The sequence below is a fragment of the Lonchura striata genome, chromosome 1A (assembly GCF_050655825.1).
Source record: "Lonchura striata isolate lonStrDom1 chromosome 1A, ASM5065582v1, whole genome shotgun sequence".
Lineage (NCBI taxonomy): Eukaryota > Metazoa > Chordata > Aves > Passeriformes > Estrildidae > Lonchura > Lonchura striata.
In genome coordinates, this window is record NC_140741.1 from 18,291,839 (window position 1) to 18,312,421 (window position 20,583).

Genomic DNA, 20,583 nt, shown 5'->3' on the forward strand with positions numbered 1-20,583 from the left:
GGGGAAGGAGTGGATCCATCCCCTTCGTCACCTCAGAGCTCAGGAATCAAGTTAGAATCTGAGCTAACATCATCGTAGTCTCTGCTGAAACTGGTGCTCCCGCTGGCTCCGCTCGGTGATGCGCTGTGTAAATGTCACCTAAAGGGCAGCTAAGTCACGGTCTGATTTAAGACTTGTGTGGCACAGGAGGTGAATTTCACCCCTGTCAGAACTGCCCTGACTGTTTCTACAGGGGATGGTGTTTCTGGGAGCGGCAGCCTCCCAGCACGTATTTAATGTGCACATCTATAAAGGGCAGATATAAAATCAACTCCCCATAACAATCCTGCAGAGCACACAATTCCAGATCATGCCACAGATTCACCTGCACACCTAGATCAGGGCTCTGCCTACATCTGCCTGTAGGCAGAGCCTGAAGCTCCCTGAATGAACACTTGCTGTGTACTGAGGATGGCTGGTCTGTTCTGAGCATTCAGAGTGTCACTTCACAGATCCCACACAAAAATCGGTATTTGCCTCATCAGCTTTGTCTTTGAAAGGCCATGTCTTCTAGGCTGTCAGTATGCACCCCTGCCTTACACAACTGTTAACTCGATAAGAAGACAACTTAAAATATTACATTACTTATGTAGTATTTAAATTTAAAGTGTGGGTGCACTTTACAGTCTGTGGTTAGAGCTCATTTGAAATATTTTGTTGTGTGTTTCTCCTTTAGGGTTAGGTAATTATTTATCTCACAAATATTCAAGTTTGGTTAGGATCCTTTCTTTGTGCGTAAGTTTTCTTCACACCATTCTAAAAAAAGGGGGGGTTAACTTACACCACAATCAAAGTTCAGGATAACTATCTAAATAACACTAAGAGCTTGAATAAACCAGTTGAATCTTCTGAAAGAATTATGTCATGTGCAAAATGAGAACTGTTAATAAACAGAAGTTATTCTGAAATAATTTCAGAACAGTTTCCTTGAAAGCTCAGAATTTAAAATCCCTATTTTGTACAGATACAATATAGTACCACCTGCAGGTGAAGCATGGCAAATATTTTCTTACCAAGCACTAAAAACCATTTCCTTGCAAGAGAGATCAGCAGACACTTTCCACATTCCCATGTCTCTTTTTACAAGTTTGTCATTGGAGAAGCATCCAGAACAACAAAGGTACTACTACAGAAAATTCTGCTCTTCTTGGCCAATGGGGTAATTCATTAACAGCTGTTAAAAGTCACCACTGTGATGCCACAATATGAAAACAGTGAGCAAAATTAAAGGGAGAAGGAAAGCTTCAATTTGACACTTTTGTTGATATGCTCTTAAAATCAGCATTTCTAATTCTGACTGCCTATACTGGAATCCCCAAAATTTTTTCTCATGCGTTATATGAACACTGGCTGTTTGCTTTCTGCTTTGCCCTCTCACTGTTACTATTTTAATTAAAACTGAGGGTTTGGAGGTTTTTTTGTCACATGAGCTTTACAAGGGTTTTATATCCTGGATCAAAGCCCTCAGAATTGGTACCTTCCAGCCCCAACACAGTGCTGGTGGTGATTCTGCAAGTGCTTTACTGGACAGAGATACTGCCTGCTACTGAGATATTTCAAATGGGAGGAAAAACAGAAAGTCTTTTAAACTTGCTAAAAGGCACAGGTTAGTCTCTGAAGCCCACTCAGCACCTTTTATGATCAGTCCTCAACTTATTACTACTTGGGATAGGTAAGGTTTGAAAGCTGGGACTCAAGCTGGAGTTAAGAAAGGTTCCCTTAGGATGAAAGCAGGAGAGGCCAAGACACAGGAAAGAAGTCAGATTCTGACATGTTAGGTTCATTCTCCTAGCAGTAATTAATAACCCTGAGTACTTACCTATCTATAACTTCTTTAAAGTGTCCTGTGTCCACGCCAGCTTTCTATGAAGTCACCAAGAACTAAACCAGGTGGAAAATGTACCTTGATGCTTACTTTACCACAGCATGGATGAGTACTACTTTTAATCACAGTATTCTCTTCCCTGGAGAGGGGGAATACGTAAAGTTGTTTGTTTTTTTTTTAAATATAGCCACTACACATGGCAAATGTCAAGATTTTAATGATGCTCACTTCCAGTACCTTCCATCTTCAAAAGGCTTCCCACTGGTTAAACTATTTGGTAGTGATGACTGTTCAAAAAATGTCCTGTGAAGTAAGTGCTCCAAGTATAAAGCTGTTTTCTGGCATTCTCTCCCTTGACTTCATCACCCCAAACCCTTAGAATGGGAGCTGTATTCAATCACTGCCACACAGTCCTGGCATATTAAAAACTGTTTCATGACTACATGGTTAGCAGGTAGGTACTTGTACTGCTTAATTTGTCCAGCATTTTATTGTAAGTGAGATAACTGGCTCAGCCTCCAGGCTTGGCAGCGTAGATGCATGTCTGCCACTTCAGCCTTGCTTTGCTGCTCTTACATGCCACACTTCACCCAATTTTTTTTCTTTCAATCCAGCCTTCAAGAATTTATTTCATAGCAGCTCCCATCTACTGCATAATTACACTTAGTTAGCTCAACACCAATGGTTTCATAACGTGCCACAAACAGGTGCCAATTAAATTCTTTATTGGAGACAGAAACATTGAATAATTACAGATTTGATGAGGAAAACCGCAAATAGTATAGACTGTTTCTACTGCCAGCAAAATACAGTTCTTACAGGTTTTACAGACATACAAATATAGTGCTTCTTTCATGCCAGATGGTTGCTACGTAACAATGCCATTAGGAGCTCTAAATTGTGCTTCTACAAAACCTTTAGAGAATAATGAGGTAGAGTTTCCTTTAGTTTATCCAGTACTTCTTTCACACATCTGTCCTTTACTGCTTTTATATGCTTCAGATTCTCGTAAAACACCCAGTTCACTTTCAACATGTGAGAAAACAGAGACCCTTCTGAGGTGTTTACTTTTCCCTCCCTAAGTTGCTAATTTCCCACTGCTTATGTGCCACAATTTCAGTAACCACTACTGCACCCTTCTAAATGCCTCAAAGATCAAGCAGGTGGGGACTTCTGGCTTTCCAACATAAATTGTTTGTAAATAGCTTCAGATGAAATTCTAACTTGCCTCCATCATGGCAAACAACCTTCTACATTTTGTCACTCAGTGGCCAAGGTGAGTCCAAGCTGTCTCCGCGGGAGACAAAGGGAATAGATGCACTCTTTGTGAACATTCTGGACTATGAAATAGTGTTAGCAATGTGTTTGTCTCCTACCTGCAGCTCTAGACAACCACTGGGCTTATCACAAATCATGGGAAGATAACACATCAGTGACCTGTTAGGTGGTATGGAGCATTAGCTGTTTGACCAAATATTCCAGTTTGAGAACACAAAAAAGTATGTTGCAGCTTTCAGTGAAGATACAGGGGCTCAGGCTGAAAATGCAGGCACAGATGGAGGTGTTTAAGCAACTGAATAAGAGCATTTTTAAATACCAACATCAGTCGCTGATCCTGCTGGATTTCTGACGTGCCAGGGTGGTGCCTCAGCTGGACTGAACGAGAGTGGCTACGATGTGCTGCTGACCTCCTGCCTCACTGACCTGATGGGTATTTTCACTCTTGCTCCTGGCATGCCTCTTCCTAACCCAGCAGACTTTTCACTCCCTGCTCTGGCCTTTGCTGCCAGCACTAAGTGCTTTGTTTAGCACAAGCAGGGTGCAGTTACTGCACCCGAAGTGAGCACAATTCTAGTGGTGACCAAATCACAGCGACCAGGGGATTTGGCATACAGGAAGGAGGTAATTACATAAAGAATGTTTGCTTTCTTCCTATAAGCTACTGCAGTATGATAGTGTAAGACAACAGTTCGGCAACACTGTATCAGAACACTAAAATGAAAAGCAAAATTTTTATAAAAAGGTGCAAAGTTTAAAAGATTCCATGTTCATACCTCAATCACTTCAGTCATAAAAGGATCAAAAATCTTTTTCTGCAGGACAGTGCTGCCTGAGAAAAGCTTCTGAGCTCCTCTACCTCCCCCTGAAATGACTGCTCTAAGCCTGACAGAATCAGGAACTATACAGAGTTAGTGTTAAGAGAACCAGCTCTTAGAAACTTCCCCAACTCTTATTCAGGAAAACAAGCAATAAGCCTATTTTATCAACTGCATACCTCTTTGGTAAAAACCAAAAATGGCCAGTGCTGGTAAACCATTTAGAGCACTATTCAAATGCTTGCACAAAGTTGTCTTCCCTGTTTCTACCATAACTTTACCCAGCAAGTATTTTAAAGGCTTTAAAATTTTAAATCAAGGTCTTAAATCTTCCTTAAGATCTTCTCATTAACATGAAATTTAAGAGACTTTTTTTTTAAAGCATGGCATGAAAATGTAGGATTGTGGTAAAAATCATAGACATGACAAATTAAATTTTAATGTAAGCAAAGAATATAAATTCATGTTCAGAGAGCAGCATGCTGTTACTACTGGTGAATATAATTACCATTACCTTTTTAGTATATTTATGTGTGGTTACCCTTGCTAGTGTAATTAATGAGATTTCTGTTTATCTGAACTACTAATTCCAAAACTTAATTCCAAATCTATTGACTATCTTATTTCAAATCTATTTACTGTTGTTATTTAGGATTGTTCCTTATCTGCTAAGTTCCAATGTCCTAAGGTACCTGACTGTTCTAGCTCAAGGTAATGGCCAGGTAAGTTCCGTTTGGTTTTTATGGAGCTGGGGATATATTTGCCAAGTGTACTATCGATGCCACTCAGATTTTGCAGTCAGAGAAAATATTCTGGAATTCTTACTAAAAAGAATCATGCTCAAAGCAAGGCATGGACAGGAGGACTGATACAACAGTATTTTTCACCAATGCAATGCCAGTATTCTCTTCTGCTCTTAGGGCTAAAAAATACAAATAACTTATTAAGAAATTTTTGAGTTTAAATTGTTTGGAACCTCTGAATTATTTTTCCAAATCTTGAGGTTAGAGACAAAATACAGTAAAACACCAATCTTTCACACCTCCAAATCGGTAAGCACTGCAGTTCAGCAAATTTTTGATCAAGATGGATAAAGAGGTCTGTCTCACTGCTACGAGTGCACCTCTAACGTAGTCCCATGCTCATGACTTTACACTGAGAGGTGTCCTGATTCCTTCAAGTATCACTTTTCCAATAGGATGGCCCAGTCTGAGATTAAGTTATCTTGTCAAGGTCATTCTGTATGCTAATTTTTATATTCTACATTTGTTCTACATTTGTGGGTTTATGCAGCAAACCTTGAATGTACTTCTTATTTAAATAACATTTTTCCCTGCATAACCAAGTTAGTTTATTCTAATGTGATCCTTGAAATACTGGACTTTACAGGGCATATTTCTTGTTGCTTAAAAAGCTTTTTCTGGAAAGCTTAATTTGATCTGTAATGAAATAAGTTTTTAAGCAGAAGTCTGGATTAGAGTTAGAAGTGGTATAAGTGGCAGTACTAATACTCTGCACTCAGAAAGAGTTTAGGTAACTTGTCCAGGGTCACAAAGTCAGTGACAGTCTGTTCAGGGACTACATGCTCTGGTGGTAAATTCTGATCCCTCAACAGCTGGAATACAAAAACTACCTTTTTTGTTGTTGTTTTTTAACCGTCACTACTGCTAAAAGCAAGAATGCCAATTTGCTTAAATAGTCACTTTTAGATATGAGACAGCAATAGAAAGCTGGGGAAGAATGGGTGCAAGCAAGAGAAAGACAGAAAGGAACAGGGCAACAACTATCTCGGGGCATCATTTACAGCTGCCACCTCTCAGGACATCAGCCTGCCACTAGAACATTAAAACTTATCCTCAGCAGGGTGCAACCCATGCAGAGAAAGGCAGCGTACCACAGTCTGCCAGGATGTGCCACTAACTCTGTACACCTCTGTGTTCTACTCCAGAGCAAGGCACAGTGAACACAGTTCACACTCAGCAACCTGCTGGGATTATGCAATTGTTTTGGAGAGGCCATTGAATTCAAGAGGGTTCCTCCTCTAACGAAGCAGCTCTGAGATGAGTCCCAGCTGGTTTTTTGTCTACCTCTTGGAAGACAGACATTTCAAATAACTAGCACTCCAAATCAAGACTTTCAAATATCACATTTTTCCAAATTACCATTCTTCATGCCTGAGGATAAATAATAAAAATAAGTATACAGGAAAGGACCTATGATATCTCTATGTTGAATTAGGCAAACCCAAGCAAGAGGTTATGTACAAAGAGGAGGAATGGCTGATAACTGCTTTTTGGCTTGAGATAGTTAAACAGGTGTAAACAAAGAGAGATCTCACTACCTTGCTTTTGTCTCATCAGTCTTCCCTTCTATACTCCAGAAAAATCATGTTTGTTTTGCCCTGCTATGGACTGAACAAGTTGTCTACCCTAGGAAACTTTATCAGCATCCTCACCTAGGACTGTCCCTGTCAATTCTCAGTGAGTTTGCCCTCACTGCAGTTAACAATCTGGTTAAGTAATGCCAGTTGCTGAAGCTTATCATAATTCTTGGCACCAGAATGGCTTGTAGAAATGCCATGAAATTTCTGTTATTTGAAGGACTTTTTTCCTAGCCATGAATCATGCTAACCAAACTTAAAATTAAGGACATGCTCAATACAGAAAATAATAATCAAAAGAATGGAGAAAAAAGAACATATGACAATTAGATTTCATTATTATCATTTTAAAATACCAGTGTTTGTAAAACATAAGCATGTGAAAGGCTGAATCTCATCCGATCAACCCAATTAAACATTAAATAATCACAGCCAATTATGCAAATATCACATAACAATATTAATTTGTTGATCTTTTTTGAACAGTTTCAAATTTTGCTAATGTTAGACTATCTTATGTCTTAAATTATCAATTACCAGAACCATAACTAAGTGATGAAGAATGGATAATTGCCTAGTTATGATGTACCATACTCCTTCTATCCTTCTATGTAAATCTGTTGCAATTAAACAAATAGGGCACATGGAGAAAAGATGTGCAGATGTTCTTTTACAATCTGTTACCAGCTCAGGGAACACCACAGTTCCCTCCTAAATTTTACAAGTGAAAACAAGGGGACTGCAATATCTAATACTGGTTATTGGGATAAAATGCACTGCCAGAATTCAGATGTTCAGCATGCAACAGAAGAATTTCCTGTAAGCTCTCTTATTTAGGTTTCAAAGTTAAAAATCTAAAACCTATTCCCCTGGATTCCACTTGGAAACAAGCACAGCTTTGAGCTGACACAGACAGCACAAGGCAATTAACCAAGATGTTAAAGACAACAATTAGCATACACACACTCCACGTTTTCATTTTTCCCTGGGAGAAAAGACCACTCATTTCTGTGGGTCATTGCACTATCAACTCTCCTCATTTTGAAGTCTGCATCAGCAGAAAAAAGAGAGGTGTCTCTCTGGACAGTGCAGGAAACAGTGCAAAACACAACACCTGGTTCCTTCATGTTAAATGACTTGCAACCAATTTAAGGAAGGTTTTACACAACTTTCAGGTTTACTGTTCAGTAAAATAACTCTTCTAACTGGTCCTTGTTCCTTCTGCCTAGTGAATAGATTGCTGCTGGTATGCTGAGGCCTTCATGGGGATTTTTTGATATATGGTATCATTTTTCAACTCTGTCAAAGCTGAGATGTTCAGGTATTGCACAACCACTTTACCATGCATCTGAAGTTAGATATTTTCACTTTTCCATTTGCCGTATTTGCAAAGATGGAATTTAAGGGAAGATTGCTCAGTGCCTATAAGCCACAAATGGTTGCTCATTGCATCATCTTTAGAGAGCTCCATGCCAGACTCTGGTTAAAGGCACTCTTTAATTTTGATACTGGCCTCATTGTATAAAACTCTCTACCCCATGTTGCACCTTGATATATGTTTATTTTTCCAGCCATCCAATTAAATAAAAGGAAAGACTACTAATTAAATAAAAGGAAAGACTATCCAGCAGCTTATAACACATAGTAAGATACTGAACAAAGACCAGCACAGGATACATATTCAAATGGTCACAACACTGTGGCTACTGTGAGTGAAACAATATTTTATGCTTACAGTCATAGACTAAAGAAAAAATTATCCATCAATTTTTAACGATAGTTACATTGTCAGAGAGAACCTTCAACTGTTCTTCATTAAAAGATCAGACTGGACTGCAGTCAAAGACAGGAAAAATCAAGATCTGAGGGAGCAGAAGAAAGTGATGGCTAAGGAGGGGTCTTCAAAATGTGACCAAAAATGAACAGGAAGCCGTAAGGCTGCTCTTCATCAGCTGCATAAGGCATGGATGGTCCACTAGAAATTATATTTTGCCTTTTTAAACTATGTTAACAAATGCCAGTAACTACAAAGGACTTATTAAGCATGGGAGAGATACTGTTGGTCTTAAAAAAAGTCCTAAATGTTTCCCTTAATAATGGTGCATCTCTACTGCAAACTAGAACAAGAAATGTTTCACTTTTACTTCTTATAGGACTTCAATAAAGTGTCAATAAAGTTCCACCAGTTTTATACTGAAGTAGCACTTTGGAACATTGATACAGAATATGGTTATCCTTTTTGGCAAGAGGTATCTTAAAGCTGTTCAACAAAGCTGTGTGCAGAAGGAGAAAGCTAATAAATATTGCAGGATGGTTGTTAGTGAACATTTGCAGAAGTTACTACCCCAGCTATGGGCTACATGCTCTGTATTGCTTCCAAAGAATCAAGACTGCATGTGAGAAAGCAGCATTCTATGAATTATCTGCTTAACCAGAATGAAATCAGGGTTTGAATGCAAACCTCTTTCCTTCTAGACATTTTCTGCTGACAACACTGCTTGCTCCTTAACAGGAAGGCCCTTCTACAGTACATGTGTTAAAGGAGGCTGGACACAGCAAGTATATGAAAGGGGTGAGGAAAACATTTTTTCTGATCTAAATTATGTGAGTGGATGATGGAAGAAACTCCTCAATCCAAAGGTTTGTTTGCTGTGAAGAATGGTTCAATTTTCACAGCCAAAACTGTCTAATTTCACTTTCTAGACATTCACCTGGAAGGCAACACTGTATGTTGTCCACTTGGGCTCTGCAGAGCCCAGCTCTGCTAGGCCAAAGGGGAATTTTCATCTCAGCAGGGCCTGACACAGCCTCTTTAAATCACGACTAGAAGGATGTACTCAACTCTTAGAGAGGAATGCTCTGCCCAAGCAGCCACTGCAAATCCCCAGAGAGTAAGGGGCAATAGGCCAGCAGGGACCATCTTGCAGGCTAGACTGACTCAGAAAATTTTGGGCTAAAGGCTAGTTATTGGACAGAGTATGAGGGCATCTACCAAGCTATGCAAACTCAGGAATCTCCTATACAAGCAGAGTATGAAAGGACAGAGTGTATGGCTAAATTTGTTTCCCAAACACAGAGCAAAAGGCAGAATAATGTCAACAGAACCCCATGGGCAGCTAACAGGCAACATCCTCACGTGACACATGTTCTGTTGGTGGTGGCAGTAAACAAACCAAACTGAAGAGCAGTTGAAGAGCATTTTACAAGTTTTCTGACTGTATATAAGGAGGCACTAAGAAAACCATTGGGAAGGTTCTATTGCTAACATTTAGCACCTCTGCTAAGAAGACAGGCTTCTACCAAGAGGATTACAGTAGAAATCAAAATGATTGTGTTCACATTTGCCAGATTGTGGAAACAATCATCCTGGGGAGCAAATTGATACTGGGACTATGCTATGCACTGGCAACTAGAGAATTTGTCATTGCTCAGATGTCAGGTCTGTATGGAGGGTCTGAACTCTGCCACCTTCACGACACCAGCACTGCCCAGTCGCTGTCTTCTCTTCCATACTGAAATAAAGCAAAAAATGAGGTTTAAAAACAAAAGTTAAAAGAATCAGTGTATGTTTATGATAACGTCTTAGGTCTATCCTCAGAAATGTTCATTTTCACTGCTCTGGGTAGTAGTTTATACTATTTTCTATGCCTTTACTTGCCTTTGATTTGGGCACAGACTAAAGATAGCTTGCTTTACCCATATTACAATAACTGGCTTAGGAAGGAGCAGAGCTGATACTCGTTACAGATGACACAGAACAGTCCTGCTTCACTTCCATCAGTTTAATGCAGTTACTCCCTGAGGCCTGCTCACTAATTCACTCATAACTATGCCGCTGCTCAAGCTCCAATAAATGCATTTCATTTTATTTCTTTTTATTGTCAAGGTGGCTTTTTAGTACAACATTCTGACTGAATGTGAAATAAAACCATCACAAATACCACAGAGTACAATTAGGGAGAACTGTAATCCAAAATAAAACAAGTGGTCTTTCCATACACAAACAAATGGGATCACCAAGCAGAAATGAAGGCAACCTATGGCATGCAGCCATATCCACTTCCAGGGGAGGATTCAGCCCCAAGGCAGCACTTTGGATAGCTAGACTGGTTCCATGTTCTAAAGCTCTGTCAGAAGCCCTGTAAACAATGCTCCAGAGAGACCCCAAAACACTCACAGGGCTCAAGTAGGTAAATAATTCAGAGGTGGAGAGACAGCAGCAGATGGGAGTCCCTTCCCTTATGGTGTTATGCTCAGGGAGCTTGAAAACACCTTCAACTAAGAAATGAAAACTGATTTTAGAGGCTTTATGTGGGCTAAAAAGATTACTTAATTTCTCCAGAGTGAAAAAAGTTCCTCCAATACAGGTCTGCATCAGCAGGAAAAGAGGTAACAGGTCATGAAAGCAGGGGAAAGACAGCAGCTCCAAATCAGGACGAGCCAGAAGAAAGACACTTCTGAATCCACAAAGGAATGGTGTTCAGTGGGTTCGTGTTTTACTCCTTACTCCATCAGGCAAGGCATCTAACTGACCTTCGTAATTATCACATCTACTTCTTCTTTTCATTATTACTTCTGCTGCTCCTGTTCTGCAGTTGCAGTTATTTGTAAATTTTGTTACCTTTAGGCAGCAGTATCATCTGATGCTCTGATACATAAATTGTTGCAAGGACCAGTCTGAGCTGCCATTTGACTCAAGTTTGCACCTTCTTCCAGAATTAAAAGGGGAAGGTAGCTGCAATGCCACAATGAAAATCATTTCCTTCTGCAAATAAAAGCAGATTTAGCTTCCATTTTTAATTCTGTCAAGGGCTTTGTGATCTCAGGCTAGTCAATCCGGTCCCTCTTCCCCTGTCCATCACATCCAACTCATTCTTAGTAAAAATTAACACATACATGGTCCTTTCCTGGTTGGTTTTCACTGCCCAGAGTAAGAAAAGGGGTTTGATTAAATGTCTCTTCTCTGCTGTCTTGCTTGCAGTGTTTAAATGCATTTAATAACATGTAGCATAAGCAATATATCTTATTTTCTATCCATCGCTTCCAAGCTGCAGCTTAATCCATGTCTTAAAGGGCACAACAAAAGCTTGTTTATTCTCAAAGCATGGATGCAAACCCACAAAACCATGAGTGGTATTCCTAGAGAAAAGAACCTCATCCCTAAATCTTCCAACTCAAGCAGCTATGGAAGAGTGTACTATCACTGAGTCATTCATAAGCACACGATTAATTTATATATGTTCTTTAATTTGAAGTCTTTATCAGCCTTTAGTAATCATGATATCTAATCAGTGACAGGCAGGGAAATGTGTATTGCAGTGGCACCACTGTCTCTCTCAACTGGCATGAGAAATTGAATCAGTTCTGCCCATGAGTTTCTAATTTGTCACTGCAGCTCTGGTTCCACTGAACAGCTGCTCACATCTAAAGACATCCCACTGAACATGGCAGACTTGCAAGAGAGCAGGATGAAAACAGACTTGGAAACACAACAATGAAGAGAATATGAATATAATAAAAGCAGCACGTACTGTACACGAGGGAACTGGTATCATGACAGTGGATATGGAGCCTGCACCTTCTGGTCACAGGTTCACATGCAGGACATGGTGATGCTGAGAATTTCTACTTTTTTACAAATTCCCGTGGTTCAACATGAAATGGATACACTGCCCCAGTTCAGGCAGCAGAACAGCACAGAGGCCAAAGCTGTGTTTGACTGCTGTTTCTATTGCGCTTTATTCCTCAAAACTGGAAGATTCTTCAGAATTACAGCCTCAGATTGTCCAAATGATATTACAATAATCCAGTGATAATGCAAAGAGATCTGTTTTTTTTTTTTCTCCTGGTAGAGAATATAGAAGACCTTGATCAAAGATTCTCCTTTGACATTTTAAGGTTATTACGTAGTCCACTTTTTGTGTTGCAGCACTGTTTTCTGTGCAACATCATGGGGTCCTTCTGGATATGAGCCCATCTCTCCACAGATAGAAAGGTGCAGAAATACAACCAGCAACCACTGATTGACTCTTAATGGGGAAGTAACTACCAATCTCTTTAAAATAAATGATTTTAGAAATGGTTTTCAATGATTATGTCTTCTAACTCTCCTGATTTTTTAAAGAAGGAAGACAATCCAGAATTAAGATATACATAACAGTCCAGCATTTTCCAGGAGTAACAAAATTACTCCTGGCATGTAACAGATGAACACAGACTACCCACACAGCTGAAAGATGAAAAGGTCCACATCAACAGGCAAGTAAAGTGAAAAGGTCCCAGAAAAGTAATGTTTAGTAACAATCCACACACTTTTTCCTACTCCTGAGCCCTGGCTGGTGGTAGAACACCAGGGTGATAAGGCAAGAGGCAGTGGGCAGGAACTGATGCCCCAGAAGTTCCACCTGAACACGAGAAAGAACTTCTTTATCATGCAGTGACCAAGCACTGGACATTGTCCAGAGAGGGTGTGGAAGCTCCCTCACTGGAGATACTCCAAAACTGTCTGGACACTCTGCTGGGCCATGTGCTCTGGGATGATCCTGCCTGAGCTGGGACCAGATGACCACTGGGGGCCCTTCCAGCCTGACCCATTCTGACACTCTGTGATCAGGGAGGGCATGGAAGGATCCCTCAGGGAAAAGACTGGATGCCTTTGTCTTACACTGATCACCGTCTCAAGGGAGAAAGAAACAGATCACAGGATTACTGACAGGAACATAAAAATTTTAGTGGCAAATCTAAGAACACTTGGAGCCAAAAATGTAGAACGGAAACCATCAGAATCAATTTGAAGAAATCCTGGCAATACTGCCAAACAACTGCTATCAGATCTTAAATAAAGGGGCTGCATAACTTGCCAAGCTCTTCTCCTACCCAAATCCCCCACACCATAAACTACACTAAATAAGGAAAAAAAACCAGGCAACTTTAATAAGAAGGGCCAGCACCTGCTGCTCATTGACTTTACCTGAAATGGTTCTTATGCCCAGACATGGAGATAAAAGCACAGATTCCAAACAGACTTTGATATTAGCACATGACAGAGGAGGGAGGGAACTCCTTTAAGAATGAGAAGTGACCGTGTGATTAGAAAGATAATGAGAAATGGAAATGGTGATGAGCTGGCTGTGCCCAGTGAGTGTTTAACTGCCTTACTGATTAACCTGTACTCATTTGTGATTGTGGTTAAGATGCTTCATAATCCTGTCTTTTTCCCTTAAAAAGCAGACTGTAACAACAGTATTAGATTTCACTGATTACAGTAGTATCTTGCAACTCCTACCCACCTTCCAAGATGAGTAGGGAAAAATTATACTATACTTCATCTGTGCCATATTTTATCAAGGAAAGAAAATTGGCAGAATAATCATACTAGACAAAAGGATCTACATTACTATATAATGCCATCTATAGCATCACTACCAAAAATATTATTTTCCACTCCTTTGAAATGTTTATCTTTTATTATTTTACCTGGTTATAGAAGAGAAAACACCTTACCTGGATATCACTTAGCTTATTCAGGAAACGGGTTGTTAACTCAGGCCCATTCTCCATAGTTGGGATGTGCAAGTGCTGGCATGGAATGAAGGAGAGGGAGAAGGGGAGAGAAAGTGAATAACATGTAATAATAGCTTTACATATATATGAATCCCTTATGGTTGCCATAAATTTTAATAAATATTTATCATGCTGGCTAGCCCTCCTTATGAGAAGGAAAGGGTGGTTAGTTTTGGGGTTTTTGTTGGGTTTTTGGTTGGTTGGTTTTTTTAAAACAGGAGGGTGTTGCTAAGCCAGTGAAAAGTTAAACTGTTATGCTCCTGTTCAATAAAGGTCTTCAAGAGATTTGTCTGAAATGGAGGGAATATTGTGCAAGCAAGAGTAGTAATAACATTATATACAGTATTTCATTTCAAAGTATATTGTGTAGAAATACAACACTTATATTTACAGTACTTCTCACTCAGCACCTCAAAGTCCCGTATTATCATCAGGCAGTATCAATACATTTATTTTATTTTATTCATTCAGGAAATATCACCTAACAGACATTTATGACACTTATCACGTTTAGTGGACAAAGCACAACCCTTTATGCAGCTGCACTACCCCGAGTCCTCTGAACTAACTTTGTGCTGATGAAATAGTATCAAATCAGCATAACAGTCTGAATGCCTGGGGAATTCCACCTGTGCAGGAGAACTCTCCCATATGGTGAGCAGTGGGTGAAAGCAGCTGTGCATTGTCTTGAAATAGCTCTTCTACCAGAGCTGGGATCCCTGCAATGAGGGGTGAACAAGAGAGGAACTTGAAAAGAAAGGACAGCTGTGGTTCAGAAATTTGGTTCCCTGTAAAAGTCTTTTCTCTCCTCACCCTTCCCAGGCACCTTAGCAAAAAATACTAAATAAAAGAAATGTGGAAGAATGTATTCTTCTACACTTGCAAACTGGCTGGGAACTGTTTTTTTCTTTCACTTTCCCAGAACTTGAGATTTTATATGTTCAGCTATTAGGAAAAAACCCAGATAACAAAAGTTCCCTCTGACAACCAGTAACTCACTTGGGAAACAACACACTGACACTGTTCATCTTTCCAGGCAGTGCATCTTTTCTATATCCCTTGGCTTCAGTTGCAATTAACTGTGATAAAATTCAGAAGAAAGAAGGAAAGGAGTAAAAAGAAAGAAACATTTCCTTACCTTGCCCTTATATAAAATTTTAGAGATGGGACATACAATGCAAGCTGTTCCAGCACCAAACATCTCCTTTACTCTGCTCTCTTCCAAGGCAACTGTCAGGTCACTCATGGTGATGTATCGCTCAGACACTTTAAATTCTCCCTGCACAAGAAGCAGCAACCATAAAAATTGAAAAATGTTTAAAAACATTACGGTTCTTGTTTTCTACACTGAAACATTTCCAATACAACTTTTAGCCTAGTGACAATAAGTGTTGACTCTGATCTTGTCATCTTTTTAAACATGCCAGTATCACACAAGATAGATTTTCATCAGAAGAATGCTCTACAAAGATACCAATGGTTTGCCAGATGCAATGCTGATGATTAAGTGGCACTTCCCTCTGATTTGGTGCAGAGTATCAGTATCACATTAGGGAATAACAAAGAAGAATTGTTCAATTGTTATGGGACACTGGATCTCTGTACTAATGGTCTCCAGCATGCTAGAGTTTTTCCAAAGATTACTCAATTATATCAAGAGAGCCTCTGCATCCCACTCTCACACAGTTCCTAAGCAAGATACATTCTGTTGATTAATTTCACCTGCCAGGCCACCTTATGTGATCTATTTTTTTAATCCCTAGTGAAACGTTCCACTGTAGCCTGCACACAGCTGTCACATACAAAAATTAAGTGTACAGCAGGTATGAGTAAAGGCATTTGCACTGCAGTCTTAATACTGGAAGTGTTTTACCTTCTACAAGAGTTGAAGAATGCACAGGAATCAATTGAAGGGATGTGTTTAAAGAAAAAACAAAAAAAAAGTCAGACTTTGACATTTTTATTTCATGCTTGTGGCATTCCTGTTATCCCACTCTAAGAATAATCCCAGCCAAATCCAGGAGACAAGATACTGGGCTTGATGAGCCTTTGGCTGTGTAGCATCCTTACCCAGGCTGCAATCAAATCTTTGAACACAGCAAGGCAGAGTTTGCTGTATCTCAAGATATGATCTAGCTCCAAGTGTGCAAATAAGTTCTTGGATTGCTGCACTACAGAACAGGAACCAGACATGACTTCAAGACTGTGGCTAGGCAGGCTGCATGCTTGTTAGCAGAAACAAGGTTAGAAGCATGAGAACTAAATGCAGAAATAATGAGCTGATGACTGAAGGGTAGCTGTGGTCATGCATGGTAGTTCTTTGTTTCCTTGCTCTAAGTTGCTAGTACCAGTGGATTTAATGAGAATTTTCATGTTAAATACAGCATGGAGCTACTTTAACAAACTTGGTATTGTTCTGTGTGACAGGTGTGTGCATTCTGGTGATGCTCCTGAGAATCCCTGCATTAGCACACCCTGAGCTCCCATTAGCTTAAAGGGACTGAGTGCATGCTCAGCAGGTTTTGTCAGCACCACCAAGCTGTATGGTGGGCTGACAGGCTGAAGGGAAGAGATGCCATCCAGGGGCACCTTGAAAGCAGGGTTTCTGACAGGCTGGACACAGCTCTGGGCAAATCTGATCTCATGCAAGATACCCATACTCACTGCAGGGAGACTGCAATAGATGGCCTTTAAAGGTCCTTTCCAAGGCCAGGCTGGATGGGCTCCAAGCAGCCTGGAACAGTGTAAGGTGGCCTTGCCCATGGCAGAGGGTTGGAATGAGATGAGCTTCAAGGTCCCCTCCAACCCAGGCCTTTGTATGATTCTAGGAAGCCAGACTGATCTATGATCATAGGATTTAACCTAATCAGTTGAACTTCAGGACACTGAGCACCAGAAATGTTTACTTCTGCTGAAGTTATAACATGACAATTGAAACCATTACTGCCAGAACACTCACCCAGTTGCGTGCCAGATCCAAAATGCTTTGCCTTGTCACTCCTGGAAGGATGATGCCATCTAAAGGTGGCGTTGCCAGTTCATTTTCTGCCAAACAAAAAAGCATTGGTTGAAAAACAAATGAAGAAACAAACAAAGAAAAGTTTACTTATGTCACACCAAACACATGGGTCCCTTACAACTCAGGATATTCCATGATTCTGTGGCATCAAAACCAAATCCCCACCCTGTAAGATACAACATTTATTAGAGTTCTCCAAGAACACAAACAGATACTCGGTTCAAGTAAGTTGCTGTTGTTGACTGCTTTTATATTAACCTTTTATTATAACCTTTAAATATTAATGTATTAAATATGTTTCTTCCCCAGCTTTTGGGAAGGGAAGAAACATATTTAATGCATGAACATACATATGCCTAATGCCTTGTAGGTGGTTTTATTCCTCAGTGCATTGTACATATAACTGTGTAACTGCACTCTGTTTCCACTACAAACCATCAAATGGTTCAGTCTCCAGAATCACAACAGAAAGGCAGGGGGAAAGTCATGCCTAAAAATCCCATGGCACATCACAACTCTCCCTGAAATGTTTTACTTTATTCAGGAAAGATTTAGCACATCCACTTCACAGCAGCAATATGAAACATTTACCAAAAATTTTGAACTTCATTTAATGAACCAGAAAAGCAGTGGAAATTTTGTCAACCCTCCTTGGGAGGAGACTTCTTAATGATCCTTTGTTGTAGTCCAGACACCCTTTTGCTGTGCTCCTTTTCTACTTACACAATTAGAGGAATTCTAGGAAAAATCCAACAATAACAACAATAATTCAAATTGTTCAACTGGTTTGGTTTGTTAGCTAATGTTTCTTGTTTGCTTTTGAAAAAGAGCAGTAGATAAATGTTCATCTAACAAAACAAATGAAATGGTTGATAAATGGCAAACAATAAACACTTGGTTAAACAATCCATGCTTGATAAATACGTAAAACACAGGTTTGTATTTAGACTTTGTTCTTCCATCTCATCTCTGCAGCAGAGTTAAACTTTTTAATTTTAAGCCATCACATAGTGTACTCATTAGTTTCTATTATCAGAGAAGAGTGACCTTTTACTCTTTTCAGACAGATGCTTTTAAGACAGTCTCAAATTTGCATGAGAAGTCAAGACATCCAGAGTCTTTCAGTAGTACTCTTCATCTTTTTTCCTAACCATTTTATTTCCCTACTTACAATCCTTTTTCTTTACCTTATAATGATACTATCCCTGCTCAACAAATCCACAAGCCATTAAGAGTTTTGTTTATTTTTTACCTAGGTCACATAAAAAAACCAATAAAAACCTGAAGATATATACTTTATGCCCCCTTTCTTCCTGGCTGCAAAAAGATCACTGAATCCAGGTCTGACTGAACCTTTTTCAAAGGAGAACCTCTCACTAGACTACTTCTACAGATCCTGTGAATACGTGCAGCTAGGTAGAAGAGAAAATGTGGTGTTTGTCCTTGGTGTGTGGGAGCAGGTTGAGCTCAGCTGCTCAGTGCTGTTTCCAGCACTCAACAAGGTATTTCTGTGCACAAACACTGCCTGCCAGCTCTGGACTGAGAATATCCTGGGCTCCCCAACTCTGCAAGAGGGGGCATTGGGAGTTGGGACGGGATAGGGGAGGTGGAGGATAAATTCACTGAATGTGCTACTCACTGTCCACTCTCTCAGGAAATAATCCCTTACCTTCTAAAGCAACCACCCCTCAATTTATTAATTTGGACTCTCCTACCAACGCATCCATGTTCTTCGCATGAGGATCTACACATACATCAGTAATAGGTGTAAACTGCCATAACAAAATGTATAGAAATGTTGCACTAGAACAGGCTGTATGTTCTGCTCTGGTTTGACTAGCCCACAGTGTCATACCTCAACCTATCCCAGACTTCTAATTCCATCAGCCCTCTCTTCTTTCTCATACAGTCAGGAATAACAGCATTCCCTTTCTAGCATCACTCCTATTTGTGATGCATGTCTGGTCCTAATTCTGGCACAACTATCACATGGAGAAGACTTTAAAACTTTCAATGAGGGCTCACCTGATTCTAAACACTGAAAACCTGATATTCTCATTTGTGACCCAGTCACAATCTAATACACTCCTTTCTTTAATAGAAAACTTCAGATACTGTGGACTTTGAAACCAAAGATTGTGATCACACTTCTCTGTCTGGTGATGTTGCCACAGATCCTGCCCAGGACCTGTTTAAGCTCAATAACATTTACTAATTGATTTGAGATAGCTTGAAAAGGTGCCAGGCCAAACCAGCTGCCAAACAGCACTGAGCAGACAGGACATGAAAGTCTCAAAATGTTCCAAGCAGGCTGCTCTGTAGGATTTTGTCAAGTGTACATATGATGCCTACCAGCCTGGGGCCAAACCAGGGAACATCTGCTCCCCTGGTATCCAGCAGAGATGATAACACCATCCATCCAACATGGCATGCCAAAAGCTCATCTTCTCTGTGAACTGATGCCAAACCAGGCTCCATATGACATCAGTGAGTCCATCTCCCAAAAAACAGACTGTGAGCTCACAGACTCCACTTGCCTTCTGAATTATTTTGATGGGCTTAACATGTATAGCTACAAAAAGCAGGAGCAGAGCATTTGAGGGGAAATGCCAGGGCTTATTTTCAGCTGACTCCTGTTATAGTTCTACTAGCAGTACTGACCGCCCAGTGCCTTGTTAAACCTCCTATAGGCTTGCTCTAACAACAGAATTCTATCAGCATGCTTAAAGGGTTTTTTAAAGCAAGGTCTTCCATGTTACACAACTTCAGCTTTTAAACACCTGTGCTTATGAATACAGAGCAGGTAAGATTGTACTCCTGGGATGCCTTCAGGACTAGTCACGCTGTACCAATGCTGAGAAATTCACCCAAATATATATTTTAGCAAAGTGATATATTCCAAATGAATTTCAGGATCAAGGAGAACCCAGAAAACCCCATTTTTACAGGTATTAATAGGTAGCTTCTTCTACCAGCTTGTCCTGGGTCTTTGTCCTTACTTCCCTCAGGCTTTTCTTCGACTCTTCTTTCATGCAATCACTGCCTTTAGGTCTGTCTGGTAATTTGATTTCCTCAATTACTTTTTCATCCTTTGCTTTGTCTGCCACCTCATTAATTTGCTGCTCTCGCCTCCACTCTATTTCTGGGGCTCCCTACTAGAACAAAAGCTACAGTCTTGATTTTGTTAGTACTGAAATTGTGCAAGACACTTCTGTGGCACAACTAATATTCCAACTACAGAATATTTAGCACACTTGCCTTAAATTTTACCTGATTGTTCCAGAAAATCTTTTAACAGATTTACTTTTTAATTTATGAAATTTTGAAATGGGGACTATTAATCACCATTTCAATTGCAGCACACAAATATTAAATAATGTACTAATACTATTCACAATGCCTTAACATTAAAGACAGAAGTAGAGCCCCAGTGGTTGGAAATCATTTTGAAGAAACTGAATTTTTCAAAACTGCACCCAGATTCATAACTAGCAATCTTCAGGTTGGACATATGTTTAAATTTCAAGGTTTTCCATAAAGCCAAGTCTATATTCCAGGCAGAAGTACAGACATTGTGAGAGGAAGTGAGTTTCAATGTCAAGAGCTTTCTGGGATAGTTACATGCTCTGAAGAGGCATGTGGGAGGGACTGTAGGGTGACT

General features: G+C 39.9%; 1 protein-coding gene across 4 annotated transcripts in view; it reads right to left on the bottom strand.

Annotated features, from left to right (window-relative positions):
- Positions 1-2,572: 2,572 nt before the first annotated feature.
- The window catches only part of BCAT1 (branched chain amino acid transaminase 1), a 59,845-nt gene continuing 41,834 nt past the window's right edge, over positions 2,573-20,583 (bottom strand). For all 4 annotated transcript variants that reach the window (XM_085570342.1, XM_031507952.3, XM_085570343.1 and 1 more), the window contains 4 exons: positions 16,863-16,948; positions 15,042-15,182; positions 13,844-13,918; positions 2,573-9,852 (listed from right to left, as the gene is read on the bottom strand). In XM_085570342.1, the coding sequence (XP_085426468.1) occupies positions 9,811-9,852; positions 13,844-13,918; positions 15,042-15,182; positions 16,863-16,948 (344 nt within the window). In that variant the 3' untranslated portion in view covers positions 2,573-9,810. The remainder of the gene's footprint in view (positions 9,853-13,843; positions 13,919-15,041; positions 15,183-16,862; positions 16,949-20,583) is intronic.